We start from the raw sequence: 18,001 nt of genomic DNA on the forward strand, positions 1-18,001 counted from the left end.
TCGTACTGCCTAGCCCCATTTAAACAAACAAAATATAATCTCACATATAACACACTATAACATTGGCATTATATAAAATCTCCATTTGTATGACATTAACAATGTTAGGACATTCCCATAAAACAAATCCAATGTCTCACATTGAATAAATGACCTCTAATCATATAAATTAGCTTTACAATTAATTAAAAAATTATATCATATAAATTAGCTTTACAATTAATTAAAAAATTATATCATATAAATTAGCTTTACAATTAATTAAAAAATTATATATATTAATTTTTAACTCCTTTTTCATTAACGAAAAACCTTGTATAATTCTCTCCTATTTTTAATTATGTTTGAGTCAGGATAACTCAATTTTCAACCAAAATAACTTCAATAAACTCCACCAAAATAAAAATAATTAAACCAAATTATAACCTATAACCGAAGGTTAAACAATTCAACTTATTCCGCTAACCTCTGGCATTGGAAAGTTCAAATTTTATTATCCACACCGGTAAAACTTTCTTTAAAATCTTTATATTCCACGCTGGCAGAGCCTTTCGTTTAAATCTTTGGCAACGTAAATGTTGCTCCTTCCACCATTATCAGCGCCCATTCTTGATTCTCCCCTAAAATACTGAGCGACGGAATTCTTTTCTATTTGTCAGGTTTTAGGGTTTCGAAGGTGCCAAACCTTGAAAGAATTCCTCTGATTTCTGGAGTTCGTACACGCATTCAGAAATTTACAGGTTCGAAACTCCTCTACATCTTGCCGGAATACAAATGTTTTCCACGTATCATGCGTGCTCTTAATTGACTATTTTGATGGCGGATTCCGACATTTTTACAGTGGTTTTGTGCCCATTCGCGAAGGCATGGCTAACGCTTCAATCGACCTTCATCTCATCGTGGTCGATAGGCTTGGTATTCGTTCAAAGACATTTGCATTTATTATATTGGGTGCACTCCGTCGATTTCGGCATTTATTTTTTCCTTTCCATGCAGAATTGGCATGCTTACAAATATTTGTGTGTGTTCAGGTTAGGGTCAGAGTTAGGGCAGAGGAGGTGCTTTCGGTGAAGATTGATCGATCCTCTTTAACGGAAAGTGTAGATCATCACAATGCAGCCCGCTGCGAGGCGAGCCACCCAGCTTCGCCCTCTCATGGGCGGTAATGCGTTTTTGGGACTGCGGTATGCTTTCCCTGTCCAGGGAGCTTCATCTGGTAAGATTTTTTTGCTTTAAAAAGGGATGTCGTAGGCTGCATGAATCATGTGAATTCGCTAGCTGTATGATCCATTTCTGAAGTTTTCATTTTATTTTCTGAACTTCTAAATCCAAGGTTAATTTATGCTTTCGTATTGAATGGATAATATTTTTTTTCAAGATTACAAGTTCGATCATTCGCGGTCTGCATCATCGCTGACTGATAAGGGCATTGGGCACCTTATTCGCAAGGGAACCGGAGGGAGATCATCTGTCAGGTTTTCGTCTAACCCCACTAGGTTGTAACCATAGAGCGTCTATGATATGGAGACATCAATTCAATATATGTTGATGGTCAAACAGTGAAAACCAGGCATGGAAATGGCAGTTGGATTTCCTTTGTAATAAAAACAATTTCAGTGATCGGGGAGATCTTGAAGTAGATACCCTAACTAATGATCATCTGTGATTCATTGTGTCAGCGGTATCATTGCAACCGTCTTTGGAGCCACGGGCTTCCTCGGTCGATATGTTGTGCAGCAACTTGGTATATCGCATCATTTGTTGTAGTGTCAATAATGTCTCTGTTTGTACACAGTTTGTGTTTTTTGTTTTTTTTTGCATTAGACAAATACTTTGGCTTTAGGCACTGTTGTTCACTGTTTTTATCAATGTGCAGCTAAGACGGGTTCTCAAGTTCTGGTTCCCTTTAGAGGTTCGGAGGATTCACCCAGGCATTTGAAACTTATGGGTGATCTAGGACAAGTAAGTGGTATAATTCTTTTGTAATTTGAGTGTTGAACTGTTTTGCATTTTTTCTCTCTTCCTTTCAGGCATGCATCAGAAACATGAAACAATTTTGTAAAAGCTTGTTTTCTCATTAACTTAATCCATTTTGTCTTTATAGGAACATATACGTGGGTTTTTCATACCTTTATTTTTTACATTGATAATATTAATTTATAATGTGTTGAACTTTCACTTTTTGTATGTGACTGGGGTTTGGACATTATTGTCAATTTCAGATTGTTCCAATGAAATATAATCCACGGGATGAGAGCTCAATCAAGGCAGTGATGGCAAAGTCTAATGTTGTCATCAATCTTATTGGTCTGTAATAACTATGATGGATTAGATTTTTTCTTTCATGCATGAAAATCAAAACGCATCATTATTTCATCTCACTTGTTCTTATGCTATTCTGGCAGGTAGAGAGTACGAGACACGCAATTTTAGTTTTGAAGAGGTCAATGTAGTTATTTCCGAGCATCTTGCTAAGGTAGAAGTTTATCTTTACTTTCTCTTTACATGCCCTCCATTGCTTGGCTTCTCCCATTGGGCCTCAATGTTCACATTAAACTTTTTTTTTGTAATCCCATTTATGGTTTTGACTATGCATACACATCAACATGATTTCTCTATTTCTTTCTATTGAAAAACAAAGTAATTTCATCATAATAGCATCGCATATGTAATGTTTTCAAGTTAAGAATTTCAAAATTTGGATAAATGTTTTGGAAACTACTACCCCTATGCAATCTATATGTTGATGAATACAAGTCAAGTAAACCTTGAAAATGTGTTGATCAAAACATTGCGCAGTAAATGCAGTTCCCTTATTGAAAAAGGATTTCAGGTCAACTCTAACTTGAAGATAAAATTTAAACCACCTTAAATAAATTTTGCATTGTTGTCAATAATCAGCACTATTAAAATTGTAATTTTGTTGTCTAAATTGTGGTATGTTGTATGTTTGAGTTGTGTTCTCTCTTTTTCCAAAGAGAAAAATGACATTTCTATTCATAGCAGAAAGGAAATTACAATTTTTATGTGCATTTTGAACTCAATTATACTAATGGCATCAAAACCAGCCCTAGGAAGGCTGAAATTCTTCCTTGTCTCCAGTGAAAATAGCCTCTAGTCTTCTCTTCAAAAGTTTAAGTTATCGGTTCTGGATATTTTGAAAACCAATCCAACAGCCTGAATCTAAGAATTCTTGATTTCAAAAAGTAGGATCATCTTAATCACATAAAAATAAGTATCTGATAAGTCCCTGTAGGAATTATCATCTTCTATTGGAAAAGTATAAAATTCAGAATCTGGAACAAGAGATAGAAGATATGTGGCGTTCCTTCTCTAATTTCTTCCAGGATCAAAGTACCTTCAACTACCTGTTGTTCTTCCTTCACAGAGAACCCGCTTCCTCATTCAGCTCTCTAAACATGTGTAAAAAAATGGTTTCAAAGAAGTTTGCCATCTCTTTTAACTGTTCACCAGTAGGTCAGAGAGTGCTTTTGGATCGCTGAATTGCCCCATTTACCCAATTTATAACCAAGATGAAATCTCCAAAGGTCTGAGGATGCTTAACATTTTTGTCCATAGCACACTGTAAAGAAATCTCAAGGCCATAAACTCAGCATAGGTATTTGTCCCAACTCCCTTCTCCTAATTCTGCTTTAAACTTGACACTGATTACCTGAAAGAAACAAGATCCCACCTGTACTACTGAATTCTGGGCCACCTTGATGGCTCCATAAAAAAACCCCATGCCTGGGATTTATCAATGAAGACATCCTCTATATGTCTAATTGTTTTTTTTCAGGGATTGTGCAAAGAAATACATCGAATTTGTGAGACATTGAAAACCAAGCTGGAATCTCCAAAGATCATACGATGTTTAACATTTTTTTCCATAAAACACTCTAAAAGAAATCTTAAAGCTATAAAATCAGCACAGGTATTTGTTCAGAAATAGATCTAATCTATAAGAAACATTGAAATCCAAGGCGGAATATCCAAAGATCCAAAAACGCTTAACATTTTTGTCCATAGCACACTTTAAAAGTGTTAAAATTGGCAACTAGGGCCAAACTCCATGTGGGTCATCTTATTTATGGCAGCTGATATTTTTCTTGGATCCCTATCATTGAGAGGTGTAGGATTGATCTAAAGATCATCTGATTCCGATAAGTATTCATGGAGTTATGAATTTATTTGCGTTATAAGACAATTTGTCAAGGTCGGCCAACAACCAAATAAACCCCACATGTGCTCAACGTTTTAGTATAAATAGAGGTGGCCTTCATCATTTCAACACACTTGGATCTCTTCCTCTCTCTACATGTCTTTGGGTTTTAATAGGAGGAGAGATCCTAAGGAATAACGTTGCCCTGATCCAGAGGGTAGAAAGCCGGAACTGCCGGAAAAGTTGGAACTCTCGAAAAAACTAGAAATGCCAGAAAAGTCGGAATTACCAGAACTCCCCGAAAAGCTGGAAATGTTGAAAATGCCGGAAAAGCCGGAATTGCCAGAAAAACTAGAAAAGCCGGTAAAGCCAGAACTGTCGAAAAAGCTAGAACTGCCGGGACTGCCAGAACTGCTGGGAACAACTGGAACTGCCGGAAAAGCCAGAACTGTCAGAAATGCCGGAAATGCCGGAAAAGCCGGAAATGCCGGAAATGATGGAAAAGCTGGAAATGCCAGAACAGCCGGAACTACTGGAATTGCCGGGAACAGCCGGAACAGCTAGGACTGCGGGGAACTGCCGAAACAGCTGGAATAGCCAGAACTGCCGGGAACTGCCGAAACAGCTGGAATAGCCAGAACTGCCGGGAACTGCCGAAACGGCCGGAGCGCATCTGTCTCCGAAGGAGAGCAGCATGCAAGGGACATCTTGATCTAACCAACATTGGGACAGTTGTATGGTATTTAACAGCGAATACACCAAGCATGCAATGTTACAGCTAGCATGCAAGGGACAACTAGCATGCAAGGGACAACTAGCATGCAACAACAAGCATGCTAAGGACAACACGCATGCTAGGGACAACAAGCAAGCAAGGGACAACAAGCAAGCAAGGTGCAACCAACACATAGGTCAGGATGGCAACATGGTGCAGCAATGGCACATAATGTAGTATAGTGATGGGCACATAATGCAGTACAGTGATGGTTACAGTCATGATTTATGAAGCATGATGAGATGCAACATAGTGATGATGGGCGCAACATGGTGCAGTGTGGTGAGGTGCAACATGATGACGAAATGCAGCAACGATAGGTGAAGGAGTCACCTTGGAGAATTAGTTGAAGCAGCATATCTTCAATTGATCTCATGTATCATCTTCTTAGAGATGATCTATGCTCTTATCCAGATAAGTCAAAGTGTTGACTTCTGTTGTAAACATACTATCTTTCTCTCTCTCTGCTGAACTATTGAAGAACATATAAGAAGAATTGATCAAGGGTTTCCCCACATTGGGGTTTGTCCCTGGCTAGCGCCACATCTTGTGTCCTCTTGTCTTGGCTTGTCTTCTGCGATTTATGTTTATGTTCTATCTGCAGTTTACTTTAATGCTGATGTGATTACTAATTTGGAAAATATATGGTGCTAACTGTGAAAATTGAAATAAATTGCTCTAAGCATAGAACATACCTAAAATTAACATGGTATTGGAGCTGAGGTGAAGACAATGCCCAAGCAAGAGTGAAAGAGCAATCACCGAAGACAATTGGGAAAGGACAAAAGGATCAGTGGATTCCTCATCCCTCTTCAAATTCACCAAGGGTGAAGTCGAAGCAAATAATATTATCAGAATGGCGCAACAGAAGTTGTTGATGGCCTACCTAAAGATCACTTCAATGGGAAGTCCGGATCTAAGGGTGGAAGGAAAGGCGGATGCCTTGGTTGTAATAAGTTCGGCCATTATGCGAAGGAGTGTCTGAATGACAGAGACACATCTCTTGATGAAGATAACATTCATTCCAGGGACATCTTCAATGATCAAAGGAATGATAGGTAATGCAGGTCATCAAGGAAATGGTCGACTCTTCAAAGAAAGCAAGGAACCCTAGGCACTTCATCGGATAGAAGGGTGCACTCTCTAATTTGGTAGAGATGGAAACAATCGTGGGATTTATACTTGGAGCCGGTGCCACCTATCCCAGAAAGGGTGTAGGGAATGTCACCTCTCAATTGAATGAGGGTAACTCCATTCATTTACAAAATCTCTTTTATGTACTTGATTGCAAGAAGAACCTGGTGTCCATATCAGCAATGGAAGTCAAAGATTACGAGGTGGAACACATTGATGGAAAGGTACGTGTTTGAAAATAGAATTTTCAAAGATGTTTTTGAGTTCAGGGTTGTATCAAGTTGTAGGAAGTCCACTAGGGACCATGTCCATTGACACAGCATCGAAGGTCTGTGAGTCAAATGGTGACAGGGATGCCTGAATTCAAAAAGAGCATGAAAGTACATGTCTGAAATGTACCGAAGGAAAATATTACAAGGGGACCATTCCCCTCATGTAGCAGGTCCACAGGTTTGGAACAACCCGAGGGGTTTGAGATTGATGATTAAGAATCTCACATATGCAGGTGGAAGAAAGCCCTCTATGGCTTGAAGCAAAACTCCTCAGGCGTAGTATGAGAGGATTGATAGCTGTCATATGAAGCTGAGATTCACTAAGAGTGAAGTCGATCCAAACCATTGTTTGAAGGTTGTGGATGATAGACCTCTCATACCAGCACCTTATGAGGACGACCTATTTCTGACAGGTGCAAACCCTCTCATTTGCAGAAGTAAGAGGGAGTTGGATTCCAGATGTGGAATGATAAATTGCAAGCCTGTGACTATCTCGAGGATCTTAACTTTCATAAGTTATATGGTAGTGATGTTGGACCAGATTTCGGAAATGCCTTTGAGTTTCATAAACTCATTTGCGTTGATGTTCTTGGTGAACTTTCGTCTGGACATATGTTTTGCAGTTAGCATGGTGAGCTCATATTTGGTTGAGCCTCACTGGGTTGGTGCCAATAATCTTCTGAGACATCTTCGGGGCACAATTCCTCATGGATTAAGATACACTGCTGGAAATATGAAACTGCATGATTATTCGAATGCTAACTAGGCAGGCAGTGTGGAGGATCACTAGAGCACTTCTTAGTGTTGGTTCTCTTTGGATTCTGCTTCGATATCATGGATGAGCAGGGAGTAGAAGTCGGTTGCTATAAGCACCGCCGAGACCGAATACATAGCTACGAGTATGATCTCGTGTGAAGCTGCATGGTTGTAGAAGCTCTTAACTGAGCTGTTTGTACACATGATGAATACCACTGTGAATCTCTGTGACAACCAGAGGGGGGATTCGATTATTGAGAAATCTCGTATTCGATGATTGCTCCAGCAGATAGACATCAGATACTGCCTTATCTGCGATATGGTAAGTCAATGAGCGAGGAGGCTCCATCGCATTGAGACTGATGTACAGGTCGTAGACATTTTGTCAAAGCCTTGGGGAAAGGTCAAATCTGTGACTTTCTCGAACGACTTGGAGTCGTTGAGAGACCTTCTTATAAGGGTCCTGCATGTTGCATTCATTGAGCTCTGGGGGGCTTGGGGTATTTACTGGAGCAACATACGACCACGGGGCGACTCACCCTCCCTTAGTGGTGCGCTATGAAGATGATTAGTTCTTCTGTGGGTCGGGATGATTAGTTCTCCCGTGGCAACTGCGGAACATGATGATTAGTTCTCCTGTGGGCCGGGATGATTAGTTCTCCCGTGGCAACTGTGGAACAGGATGATTAGTTCTCCTATGGGCCAGGATGATTTGTTCTCCGTGGCGACTATGGAATAGGATGATTAGTTCTCTGTGGGCCAAGATGATTTGTTCTTTGTGGCGACTGTGGAACAGGATGATTAGTTTTCCGTGGTATCCACTGACAGGATGATTCGTTCTCCTGTGGACAGGATGATTAGTTTTCCTGTTGAGGCATCCTACTCATGCAGTCGGGGACTCTTGGGAAGTACCTCTCATCTGATCAATGAGCCAGGAAATGAGGATAGGGACCATAGTAGTACTATCGATGGACGCATCATTGTATCTACCGTACTCCTTATGCTAGGATGACCTCCTTTGATCTGGGATCAATGAAACTAATCTGGGATCAGTATGAGTGGTTTGAGACACTCTCTTGTGACATTGATCTAGGTTCAATGAAATTGATCTGGGATCGGTATGAGTGGTTTGAGACACTCTCTTGTGATATTGATCTGGGATCAAAAAAACTGACTTCAGGTTAGTAAGAGTGATGTGACACACTCTCTTCAGATGAAACTGACTTCGGGTCAGTAGAGAATGGTATGAGACATTCTCGATCAATTCTTCTTCTTCATGGTTCAGCAGAGCAGAAGATCAAAGCAGAGCAGAGCTCAGCAGATCAAAGCAGAGCAGAGCAGTGCAGGGCACTGATGGCAGAGATAGTATAGTTGGACATATGGATCAACAGATGGAGTTCTCCCTAGTTGAGAGGGATTGTTAAAATTGGCAACTAGGGCCAAACTCCATGTGGGTCATTTTATTTATGGCAGTTGATATTTTTCTTGGATCCCTCTCATCGAGAGGTGTAGGATTGATCTAAAGATCATCTGATTCGATAAGTATTCATCGAGTTATGAATTTATTTGTGTTATAAGACAATTCGTCAAGGTTGGACAACAACCAAATAAACCCCACATGTGTTCAACGTTTTAGTATAAATAGAGGTGGCCCTCAAGCATAGTTTTAAAACTCCGTCTCTGACTCCGACTCGGCCGAGGATCGACTCCGAAACGGTAATGACTTGGCTGGCTCGATTTCAATGACTCGGTCGTTTTAAAAAATACATTAAATATATATATTTTTTTTTATAAAAAAACATAATTTTAAAGATTTTAAACATAATTTTAAAGATTTTCATTCATGTTTCCAAACACACAGCATTATAATATAGATGGAAGACAACATATGATCAAAGTAGGCTCATGAACCAATCCATTATATCAAAATGGTACCCAATGGCAATACATAGTCAACTGTCATACATGATCAAAGACTCAAAACAAAAAACACATAACCAAGGAGGCTAGAAATGGCCTCTACAACAAAAGTAAACTGTGACCAGACTCCAGTACTAGTACTACAGCTACTGGCTAGTAGCTATTGCGAGAGGAGCCAAGATCATGTTGATCAATCTCTGGATCATCATCAGAGTCAGACAGGGGGCCCCATGGCTCCTCCTCCTCATCATCATCTCCAACTGCAGCTGTAGAAGTGGTACCACTAGCAAGTTGTGCAACTGCAGCAGATGCAAGTTGAGATAGAGTAGATATGCGGCTGCGCTTTTGTCGTGGCTGAGCAGAGGAAGCACCTACAACTGGAGTCCTTGCTGGCTATGAGACTGAGGTTGGTGGATTGGGATCTGCATTCAACTGAACAGCATGTTCAAGTTCAACTGATGTCTTGATATCTAAATCTAAATCAAGATCCTCATCAGGATCAAACTCTGCTGGACGACTCTCCACTACCCAATCTGATGTTGGATCAATGTCTTCCAACACAATGGGATCTGAATTAGGTCTTTTGTTCAGCAAATGGTTTCGTCTGAGCCGAAGGTTGTATTGGACATAAACTAGATCATTTAACCATTTTTGATCCAAACGGTTTCTCTTCTTTGTGTTACTTGGGAGCAGGAGCGAAAATGGGAGCGGGAGCGACATTTTCACTTTCAGAAGCTCCTGGTTTGGGAGCGAATCCCAGAGGAGTTCGACAACCAATGTCACTAACATCAAGGTACATAGAGGGATTGGTGCTCTTGATTAAAGTACGAGTTCCATACCCTAATACATGACAAAATTCAATGGAAACATTGCAATTCTCCAATCCTGAAATCCTGAAAAACTAACAAGTCTGCTGGATTTTGAATGAAATCTAAAATTCTACTTTCTCCATATGAAATCCAATGAGGCCGAAACCACTCTCAAACATCCTGAGTCATTTCATGGTAATGTTAAAAATTTAAGTAAAAGGATGAAAATGAAGATTAAGGAGAATGCTACTTTTACTTTAAGAATTTAACATTCCATGAAATTTGAATAGCATATCAATAGTAGAGAGCATTTGAGTGTGTTAAATAGGGTTTGGGAGGCGGAAATGGATCCCAAATAACATTTAGCTAATTCATAAAACACCTTGAAGTCCAAATTAATCAACAAACCCCTTAAAATTTCATTAAAATAATGTTAAATCGCTGTTTTAGTGGGTTACGGGCCGCTGTTTGTGACTCGGCCGAGTCAGTACGGGAAACGGCCGAGTTGGCCGAGTCAGCCATGACTCAGCCAATCGAGTCGTTTTTTGTACCGATTCATTCCGGAGGGCAATGGAACGGACCAACTCGGCCGTTTTCGTTTCGAAACGGCCGTTTTTTAAAACTATGCCCTCAAGTCATTTCAACACACTTGGGATCTCTTCCTCTCTCTACTTGTCTTTGGGTTTTAGTAGGAGGAGAGATCCTAAGGAATAAGAGAGTAGAAAGTCGGAAAAAGTCGGAACTGCCGGAAGAGTCGGAAATGCAAAAGACAAAACTGTCGGAAAATCCGGAAAAGTTGGAACTGCTGGAAAAGCTGGAAAAGTCGGAACTGCTGGAAAAGCTGGAAAAGTCGGAACTGCTGGAAAAGCTGGAACTGCTAGAAAAATTGGATCTGCCGGAAAAGCCGGAACTGCCAGAAAAGCTAGAATTGTCGGAAAAGCCGGAATTGCTGGAGAAGGCGGAATTGTCAGAAAAGCTGGAAAAGCCAAAAAATCCGGAACTGGTGGAAATGCTGGAAAAACTGGAACTGCCAGAAAGGCCAGAAAAGCTGGAAATACCGGAACTGCCAGAAAAGCTGGAACTACTGGGACTGCTAGAACTGCTAGGAACAACTGGAATTGCCGAAATAGCCGGAACTGCCAGAATTGTCGGGAACTGGCGAAACAACCGGAGCATTTGTCTCCGAAGGAGAACAACATGCAAGGGACAACTAACTAACATTGGGAAAATTGTATGGTACTCAATAGCAAATACACCAAGCATGCAATGTTACAGCTAGCATGCAACAACAAGCATGGTAAGGACAACAAGCATGCTAGGGACAACAAGCAAGCAAGGGACAACAAGCAAGCAAGGTGCAGCCAACACATAGGTCAGGATGGCAACATGGTGCAACAATGGCACATAATGCAGTACAATGATCGGTACAATCATGATTAATGAAGCGTGATGAGATGCAGCGTAGTGATGATGGGTGCAGTGCGGTGAGGTGCAGCATGATGATGAAATGCAGCACAACGATAGGTGAAGGAGTCACCTTGGAGAATTAGTTGAAGCAACATGTGTTCAACTGATCTCATGTATCATCTTCTTAGAGATGATCTATGCTCTTATCTAGATAAGTCAAAGTGTTGACTTCTGTTGTAAACATACTATCTCTCTCTACCGAACTATTGAAGAACATATAAGAAGAATTGATCAAGGGTTTCCCCACATTGGGGTTTGTCCCTTGCTAGTGCCACGTCTTGTGTCCTCTTGTCTTGGCTTGTCTTTTGTGATTTATGTTTATGTTCTATCTGCAGTTTACTTTAATGTTGATGTGATTGCTAATTTGGAAAAGATATGAGGCTAACTGTGAAAATTGAAATAAATTGCTCTAAGCATAGAACATACCTAAAATTAACAAAAAGAAATCTTAAAGCCATAAACTCAGCGTAGGTATTTGCCCCTACTCCTAATCCTTGTCTAAACTTGACACTGATTATCTGAAAGAAACAAGGTTCCACCCGCACTACTAATTCTGAGGCAACCTTGATTGGCTCCATTGAAAAAAACCCATGCTTGGCATTTATCAATGACCACTTCCTCTTTTTGTCTAATTTTCTTTTGTTTTACAAACATTTTACAGCTTGAAGAACTAGATTTAATTTTTGAGAACCAATGAAAAATGGGTATGTGTTTTTCATTGAAGATTTGAGAATTTCTTGTTAGCTGGATGCCCCAATTGGTCTTGCAGGATAGAGCCTTGAATTACTTTAGTTCTTTTTTGTCAAGCCAGGTTCTTAGGCATTCTTACATAGTGTCTCCTACTCATCCATCTTTTACTTTTGTTTAGTGATCATCATTGTTGAACTTTGTATCTCGGAAGGTACTTCTAGTCTCGAGATGCCCCAATTGGTCCTGCAGGATAGAGCCTTTGTAAAGTTTTGTAGATGTTCTATGCTAAGAGCAATTTCACTTTTCTCACAGCAATCATACAAGTAGATAAGCAAAATGCAGATAGAACATATAAGCAGATCTTATAGAAGACAAATCAGAAACAAGAAAAATGTATGTGTTTGTTTCGGCGGTCAACAGGATGCTTCAACCAGCAAAGTCTCCTTTGGTCAGCCAGCCCAGCATGTGTCACAACAACCCTCCAACCAGTAGATGAGTCAACCCAAGTCAGTTCTACAAAAGTCAACGCTGTCCTGAAAAGTCAACGCAGGGGCAGCAAGCTAAAAGTCAATGCAGTAGCAAAACGGTCAACCCTTTGACCTCGATTTTTGTGCCAGGTAGTATGGCCTTCAAAAATCAAACCTCCCACAAGTTTTCAGCTTGTTTGGACCAAGCGTTGACCAAAGTCAATGCTGGTCAAACTTCTGCGAAACCCTAGCAGCAGAAAAATCCTCTTCGTCCTTCCCACGTGTGGCTGAAATTCGTCCTCCAGGTAGCTCGTACTTTTTAGGATGAGAGAGGAAGATGTGAGTTATGTTGTGTTCAAATTCTCTCCAACTTTTCCTGTATATATATATCCATCAATGAGGGTGTGTGACACATCTGTTGGGCATGTGAGCCTACATTACAAAACTGGCTGACCTTTGCACATATAATTTATTAAGAATAATAAATTCAAAATATAAGTTCTGCTCATCGGATTAAGACTATTTTTATATGGATTTTACACCTCTCAGAAAGAGGAATCCAACAAAAATATTAGCCTCTTAATCTGAGCATCAGAACATGGAGTTTGGATCTAGTTGTCCAAATTTAACACTCCCTCTCAACTAGGGAGAACTCCATCTATTAGTGCAATTAACATCGTGAGTCATCCCGCCGAAACTTGCTTTGCTGGCTTCTTTATTTCAGAACAGAAGTGGGTCAGTCACAAAGACATCATTCCCCGACTGACATAATCAGTCCAGAGGTCCCAGACCTCACAAATCTTGATCCCAGATCAAGTGGTTGGACCATGCCATCCTAGATAGAGAGTACGGCAATCTCTGATGCGTCCATCAGTCTTTGCTAATAGTCTCTAGCTTTTCCACACCTCATTGGCCAAATGAGAGGTACTTCCCATGAGCCCTGAACTCAATGGGTAGGATGCATACGGGGCACAGATTAAATGAGTGGCGAACCAGCTCAATAATCACAAGGGTGGGGCAGAAGCATTATGAGTGCTTATAGCTCCGAGAAGCTATCCCCAAAGCCCCCCAGAGCTCCCAGAGCTCATCGTCCAACATGACCCACATCATAGGGCCTTTCCACGACACCAAGACTCTCACGGAAGGTTAGGAACTTGACCTTCCCCAGGGGCTTAGTGAGAATATCCACGACCTGCTCATCAGTTCCTATATGATCGAGCCTTACGGCGCCTTGCTGTACCATATCCCGGATAAAGTGGTACCTGATATCAATATGCTTGGATCGGTCGTGGAACACAGGATTCTCAGTCATACGAATCCCACTCTGATTATCACAGAGTATTACAGTGGTATCTAGCACATGTTGGAACAGCTCACTAAAGAGCTTCCTCAACCAAATTGCTTCACAACAGGCCATACTAGCAGCAATGTATTCGGCCTCCGCGGTGCTCAAAGCCACCGACTTCTGCTTCCTGCTCATCCATGAGATCGTAGCAGAACCAAGATTGAAACAGCATCCAGATGTGCTCTTACGATCCACCACACTGCCAGCCCAATCGGCATCAGTATATCCCCGGAGTATCACACTCCCGGCAGTGTATCTCAGCCCATGGTTTATCGTGCCCCGAAGATATCTCAAAAGATTCTTGGCACCAACCCAGTGAAAATGATGAGGCTCAACCATCTGTTGACTCAAAGTATTCACTGCAAAACATATGTCCGGACGGGTGTTCACTAAGAACATCAAAGCTCCTATGAGTTGACGATACTCAGTAGGATTGGCCAAGATAGGCCCTGCAGCGCTGCCACTCAACTTCTTAAAGTTGAGTTCCATTGGTGTCGACACGGACTTACAGTCCACCATCCCAAATCTTTCCAGAAGCTTCACAATATACTTTCCTTGAGAAAGGAAAATCTCTCCAGGTCTCTGCCAGACCTCCAAGCCTAGGAAATAGTGCATCAGTCCTAGGTCTTTCATCTCGAACTCAGCAGCAAGCTCCCTCTTACATTGATGAATGAGAGGGTCATCACCTGTCAGGAAGAGGTCGTCCACATACAGCACTAGAATGAGAGGCTTTCCTTCCTCAACCTTAAAGTAAAGGTTTGGATCAGCATTGCTTCGAGTGAAGCCCAGCTTCATCAAGTAACTATCCATCCTCTCATACCAAGCTCTGGGTGCTTGCTTTAACCCATAGAGGGCTTTCTTCAACCTGCAGACATAAGTGTCTCGATCTTGAACTTCAAATCCCAGAGGTTTTTCTACATACACCTCTTCCTTTATTGCACCATGCAGAAAAGCGGTCTTGACATCCATCTGATGAAGACTCCATCCTTGCGTAGCAGCAAGGGCTATGATGGATCGGATGGTGGTATATCGAGCCACAGGTGCAAATATATCGTCATAGTCAATTCCTTCCTTTTGAGAGAAGCCACGGGCAACAAATCTTGCCTTAAACTTTTCAGCACTCCCATCAGATCCATGTTTAATCTTGTAGAGCCATTTAGCGGTGACAACAGATTTGTCCTTCGGTCTCGGGACCACATCCCAGACATCATTCTTCATAATAGCCTCATATTCTTCATGCATAGCATCCTTCCAGACTTGATGCTTGATGGCTTCTTCAAAAGATCCAGGTTCAGATTGTATAATAGTACTCATGGCAGCTAGATACCCTTGGTATCTACACGGCTTCTTGCTTTCTTGGAATGTTCCCCTTGGGGCAGCATGACCCTCAGCATCTTCGAGGGTGTCCCTGAGCCATGATGGCCTCTTTCCTAGAGAAGGGGAAGGATCAATAGGGTCCATTGGCCCTTCAACATCAGGCATAGTCTCATCCTGGGGTTCTTCCAGATTTCCAGGTCTTTCTTCATGGTTTTCTTCAGATCTAGGAAGATCTACTACTTTCTTCAGGGAAGCATCTTCGTCAAAAGTGACATCATGGCTTATCTCTACTTCCCTTTGACCAGGTACATAGACTCTCTATGCCTTAGAAGTCTCATTGTAGCCCACAAACATTCCTTTCTTCCCAGTAGCATCCAGCTTACTTCTCTTTTCTTTCGGCACATGAAAATAGACAGGACATCCAAAAATTCTAAAATGTGAGACATCAGGTTTCTTACCAGAGAAAACCTCTTCGGGAGTTTTGGAGTCCAAAGCGGAATGAGGGCATCGGTTTTGAATGTACACAGCAGTATTTGCAGCTTCTCCCCACAGAAACTTTGGAAGACCCTGGTCACATAGCATGGCACGGGCAGCTTCCACAATAGTCCTATTCTTGCGTTCAGCAACACCATTCTGCTCAGGAGTATATGCAGTGGTAGTCTCCCTCTTAATGCCAGCTTCTCTGCAAAAGTCTTTGAACTCATTTGACTCATATTCAGTGCCATTGTCAGTCCTCAAAATCTTGATCTTCTTTCCGGTCATATTTTCCACCAAGGCTTTGAAGGTACGGAACCACATGAAAGCCTCATCCTTCTTCTTCAAGAAGTATATCCAGGTTTTGCGAGAGAAGTCATCAGTAAATGTCATATAGTAAGAACATCCCCCCAGGGATGTTACAGGCAACATACCGGAAAGATCAGAATGGACCAGTTGCAATATCTCAGATGTCTTTGTGACACTTGAGGGGAAAGGTCCCCTTGTATGTTTTCCTTCAGCACAGCCCTTACATACACCTTTATGATTATTTCCAAAATCAGGCATCCCTGTCACCACCTTCCTTGCTTCGGGAAGAGCCTTGTAATGAAGGTGTCCAAATCTTCGGTGCCATAGTTCGGTTTGACGGATAGTATCACAAGTCATAGCTCCCAACGGACTCCCTCCAACCTGGTAGAGTGTACCAACTCTAAAACCAATTGAGATATCTTCCTTCAAGCTCTTCTTCCACATGAGTACCTTTCCATCAGAGAAAGTTACATTGAATCCTTTGTCTTCCATGGCAGATACAGACACAAGGTTCTTCTTCAATTTGGGTACATAGAGTACATCTTGTAGATGGAGGACTTGTCCTTGAGACAAGTGGAGGGTCACAGTCCCGGTCCCTTTCACAGGATAAGTGGCATTATCCCCAAGGATAATTTCTAGATTAGTATCCCTTTCAACCATGTCAGAAAGTGCTTCCTTGAATCCGGTGATGTGTCTTGAGGCACCACTATCGATTAGCCAGACATCCATAGTGTCGGGCGGAGATGCAGCTGAGAGAGCAGATATTAGAATATACTCATTTCTTTTATCAACAACATTAGACTCCTCATACCTGGTATTTCTGGTCCTTTTAGAAGGTGGATGGTTTCCTTCAAAGTGAGCCTTCCTCTTTCCTTTGGATTTGTCATTTCTTTGATTCCCATTCCTTCGGTTGTTGTTGTTGTCGTCACTATCGGGAGAATTCTTTTGGAAGGGGCATTCTCTAGCATAGTGTCCAGTCCTATGGCAGGTGAAACATTTACCCTTCTTCTTTTGAGTCTTAGTCCTTCCTTTGTCCTTGGAACCACCAGAGTTCTTCTTTCGGGAATGAGCAACATAGGCAGCATTTCTTTCATTATCAAATTCCTTCATCCTTGTTTCTTCTTGCATACATCTAGTTAGGGATGGTATTATTGTTGAGAATGGTAGTTGTGAATACTTGCCATTCATATGGAAGTCCTCCAAGTGCGGTGAGAACCATCTCACGATCAGCTATTGTCTCCCCAATAGCTAGCAGATTGTTCCTGGTTTCGGTCAACTTCATAAAGAAAGTTTGAATAGACTCGTCTCGGCCCTTCTTCATATTCTTCAACTTGTTCTTGAGGAATAGCACTTGGTTCACATTGTTTACTCGGAACATAAGTATCAGTTTGTCATACATCTCCTTGGATGTGCCTAGTTCAGATATGTAGGCAACCAGACTCTTATTTATGGATTCCCTGATCAGCAGTTTTGCTCTGATTTCTCCCTTCTTATACTTGTGTTTAACAGCAGCAGAGGCATTTGATGGAGGTTCTTGAATCTTCCCTGTCACATGATCTAGGAGATCATGATCTTCTAATTTGAGATCTAATAACATCTTCCAGGCATGGAAGTCATCACTTCCAGTCAGCTTGTCATTCTCCCTGAATTCAAGCTTAGAGGAATCCATTTCCTTCGATGATGATTGCTATAGATAGAGTTTGTCTTCACCTCAGCTCCGATACCATGTAAAGTTTTGTAGATGTTCTATGCTAAGAGCAATTTCACTTTTCTCACAGCAATCATACAAGTAGATAAGCAAAATGCAGATAGAACATATAAGCAGATCTTACAGAAGACAAATCAGAAACAAGAAAAATGTATGTGTTTGTTTCGGCGGTCAACAGGATGCTTCAACCAGCAAAGTCTCCTTTGGTCAGCCAGCCCAGCATGTGTCACAACAACCCTCCAACCAGTAGATGAGTCAACCCAAGTCAGTTCTACAAAAGTCAACGCTGTCCTGAAAAGTCAACGCAGGGGCAGCAAGCTAAAAGTCAATGCAGCAGCAAAACGGTCAACCCTTTGACCTCGATTTTTGTGCCAGGTAGTATGGCCTTCAAAAATC

At 41.4% G+C, this 18,001-nt stretch overlaps 1 protein-coding gene across 1 annotated transcript in view; it reads left to right on the top strand.

Annotated features, from left to right (window-relative positions):
• Window positions 1-590: 590 nt before the first annotated feature.
• The window catches only part of LOC149171465 (NADH dehydrogenase [ubiquinone] 1 alpha subcomplex subunit 9, mitochondrial-like), a 53,189-nt gene continuing 35,778 nt past the window's right edge, over window positions 591-18,001 (top strand). Inside the window, exons 1-8 of the mRNA XM_089424091.1 lie at window positions 591-740; window positions 842-915; window positions 1,032-1,216; window positions 1,379-1,475; window positions 1,680-1,744; window positions 1,877-1,962; window positions 2,223-2,307; window positions 2,406-2,476. Of these exons, the coding sequence (XP_089280217.1) occupies window positions 1,114-1,216; window positions 1,379-1,475; window positions 1,680-1,744; window positions 1,877-1,962; window positions 2,223-2,307; window positions 2,406-2,476 (507 nt within the window). The 5' untranslated portion in view covers window positions 591-740; window positions 842-915; window positions 1,032-1,113. The remainder of the gene's footprint in view (window positions 741-841; window positions 916-1,031; window positions 1,217-1,378; window positions 1,476-1,679; window positions 1,745-1,876; window positions 1,963-2,222; window positions 2,308-2,405; window positions 2,477-18,001) is intronic.

This window comes from Pinus tabuliformis, chromosome 4_2 (genome assembly GCF_031772625.1).
Source record: "Pinus tabuliformis cultivar Carrire ecotype Pingquan chromosome 4_2, CPIR1, whole genome shotgun sequence".
NCBI classification, from domain to species: Eukaryota; Viridiplantae; Streptophyta; class Pinopsida; order Pinales; family Pinaceae; genus Pinus; species Pinus tabuliformis.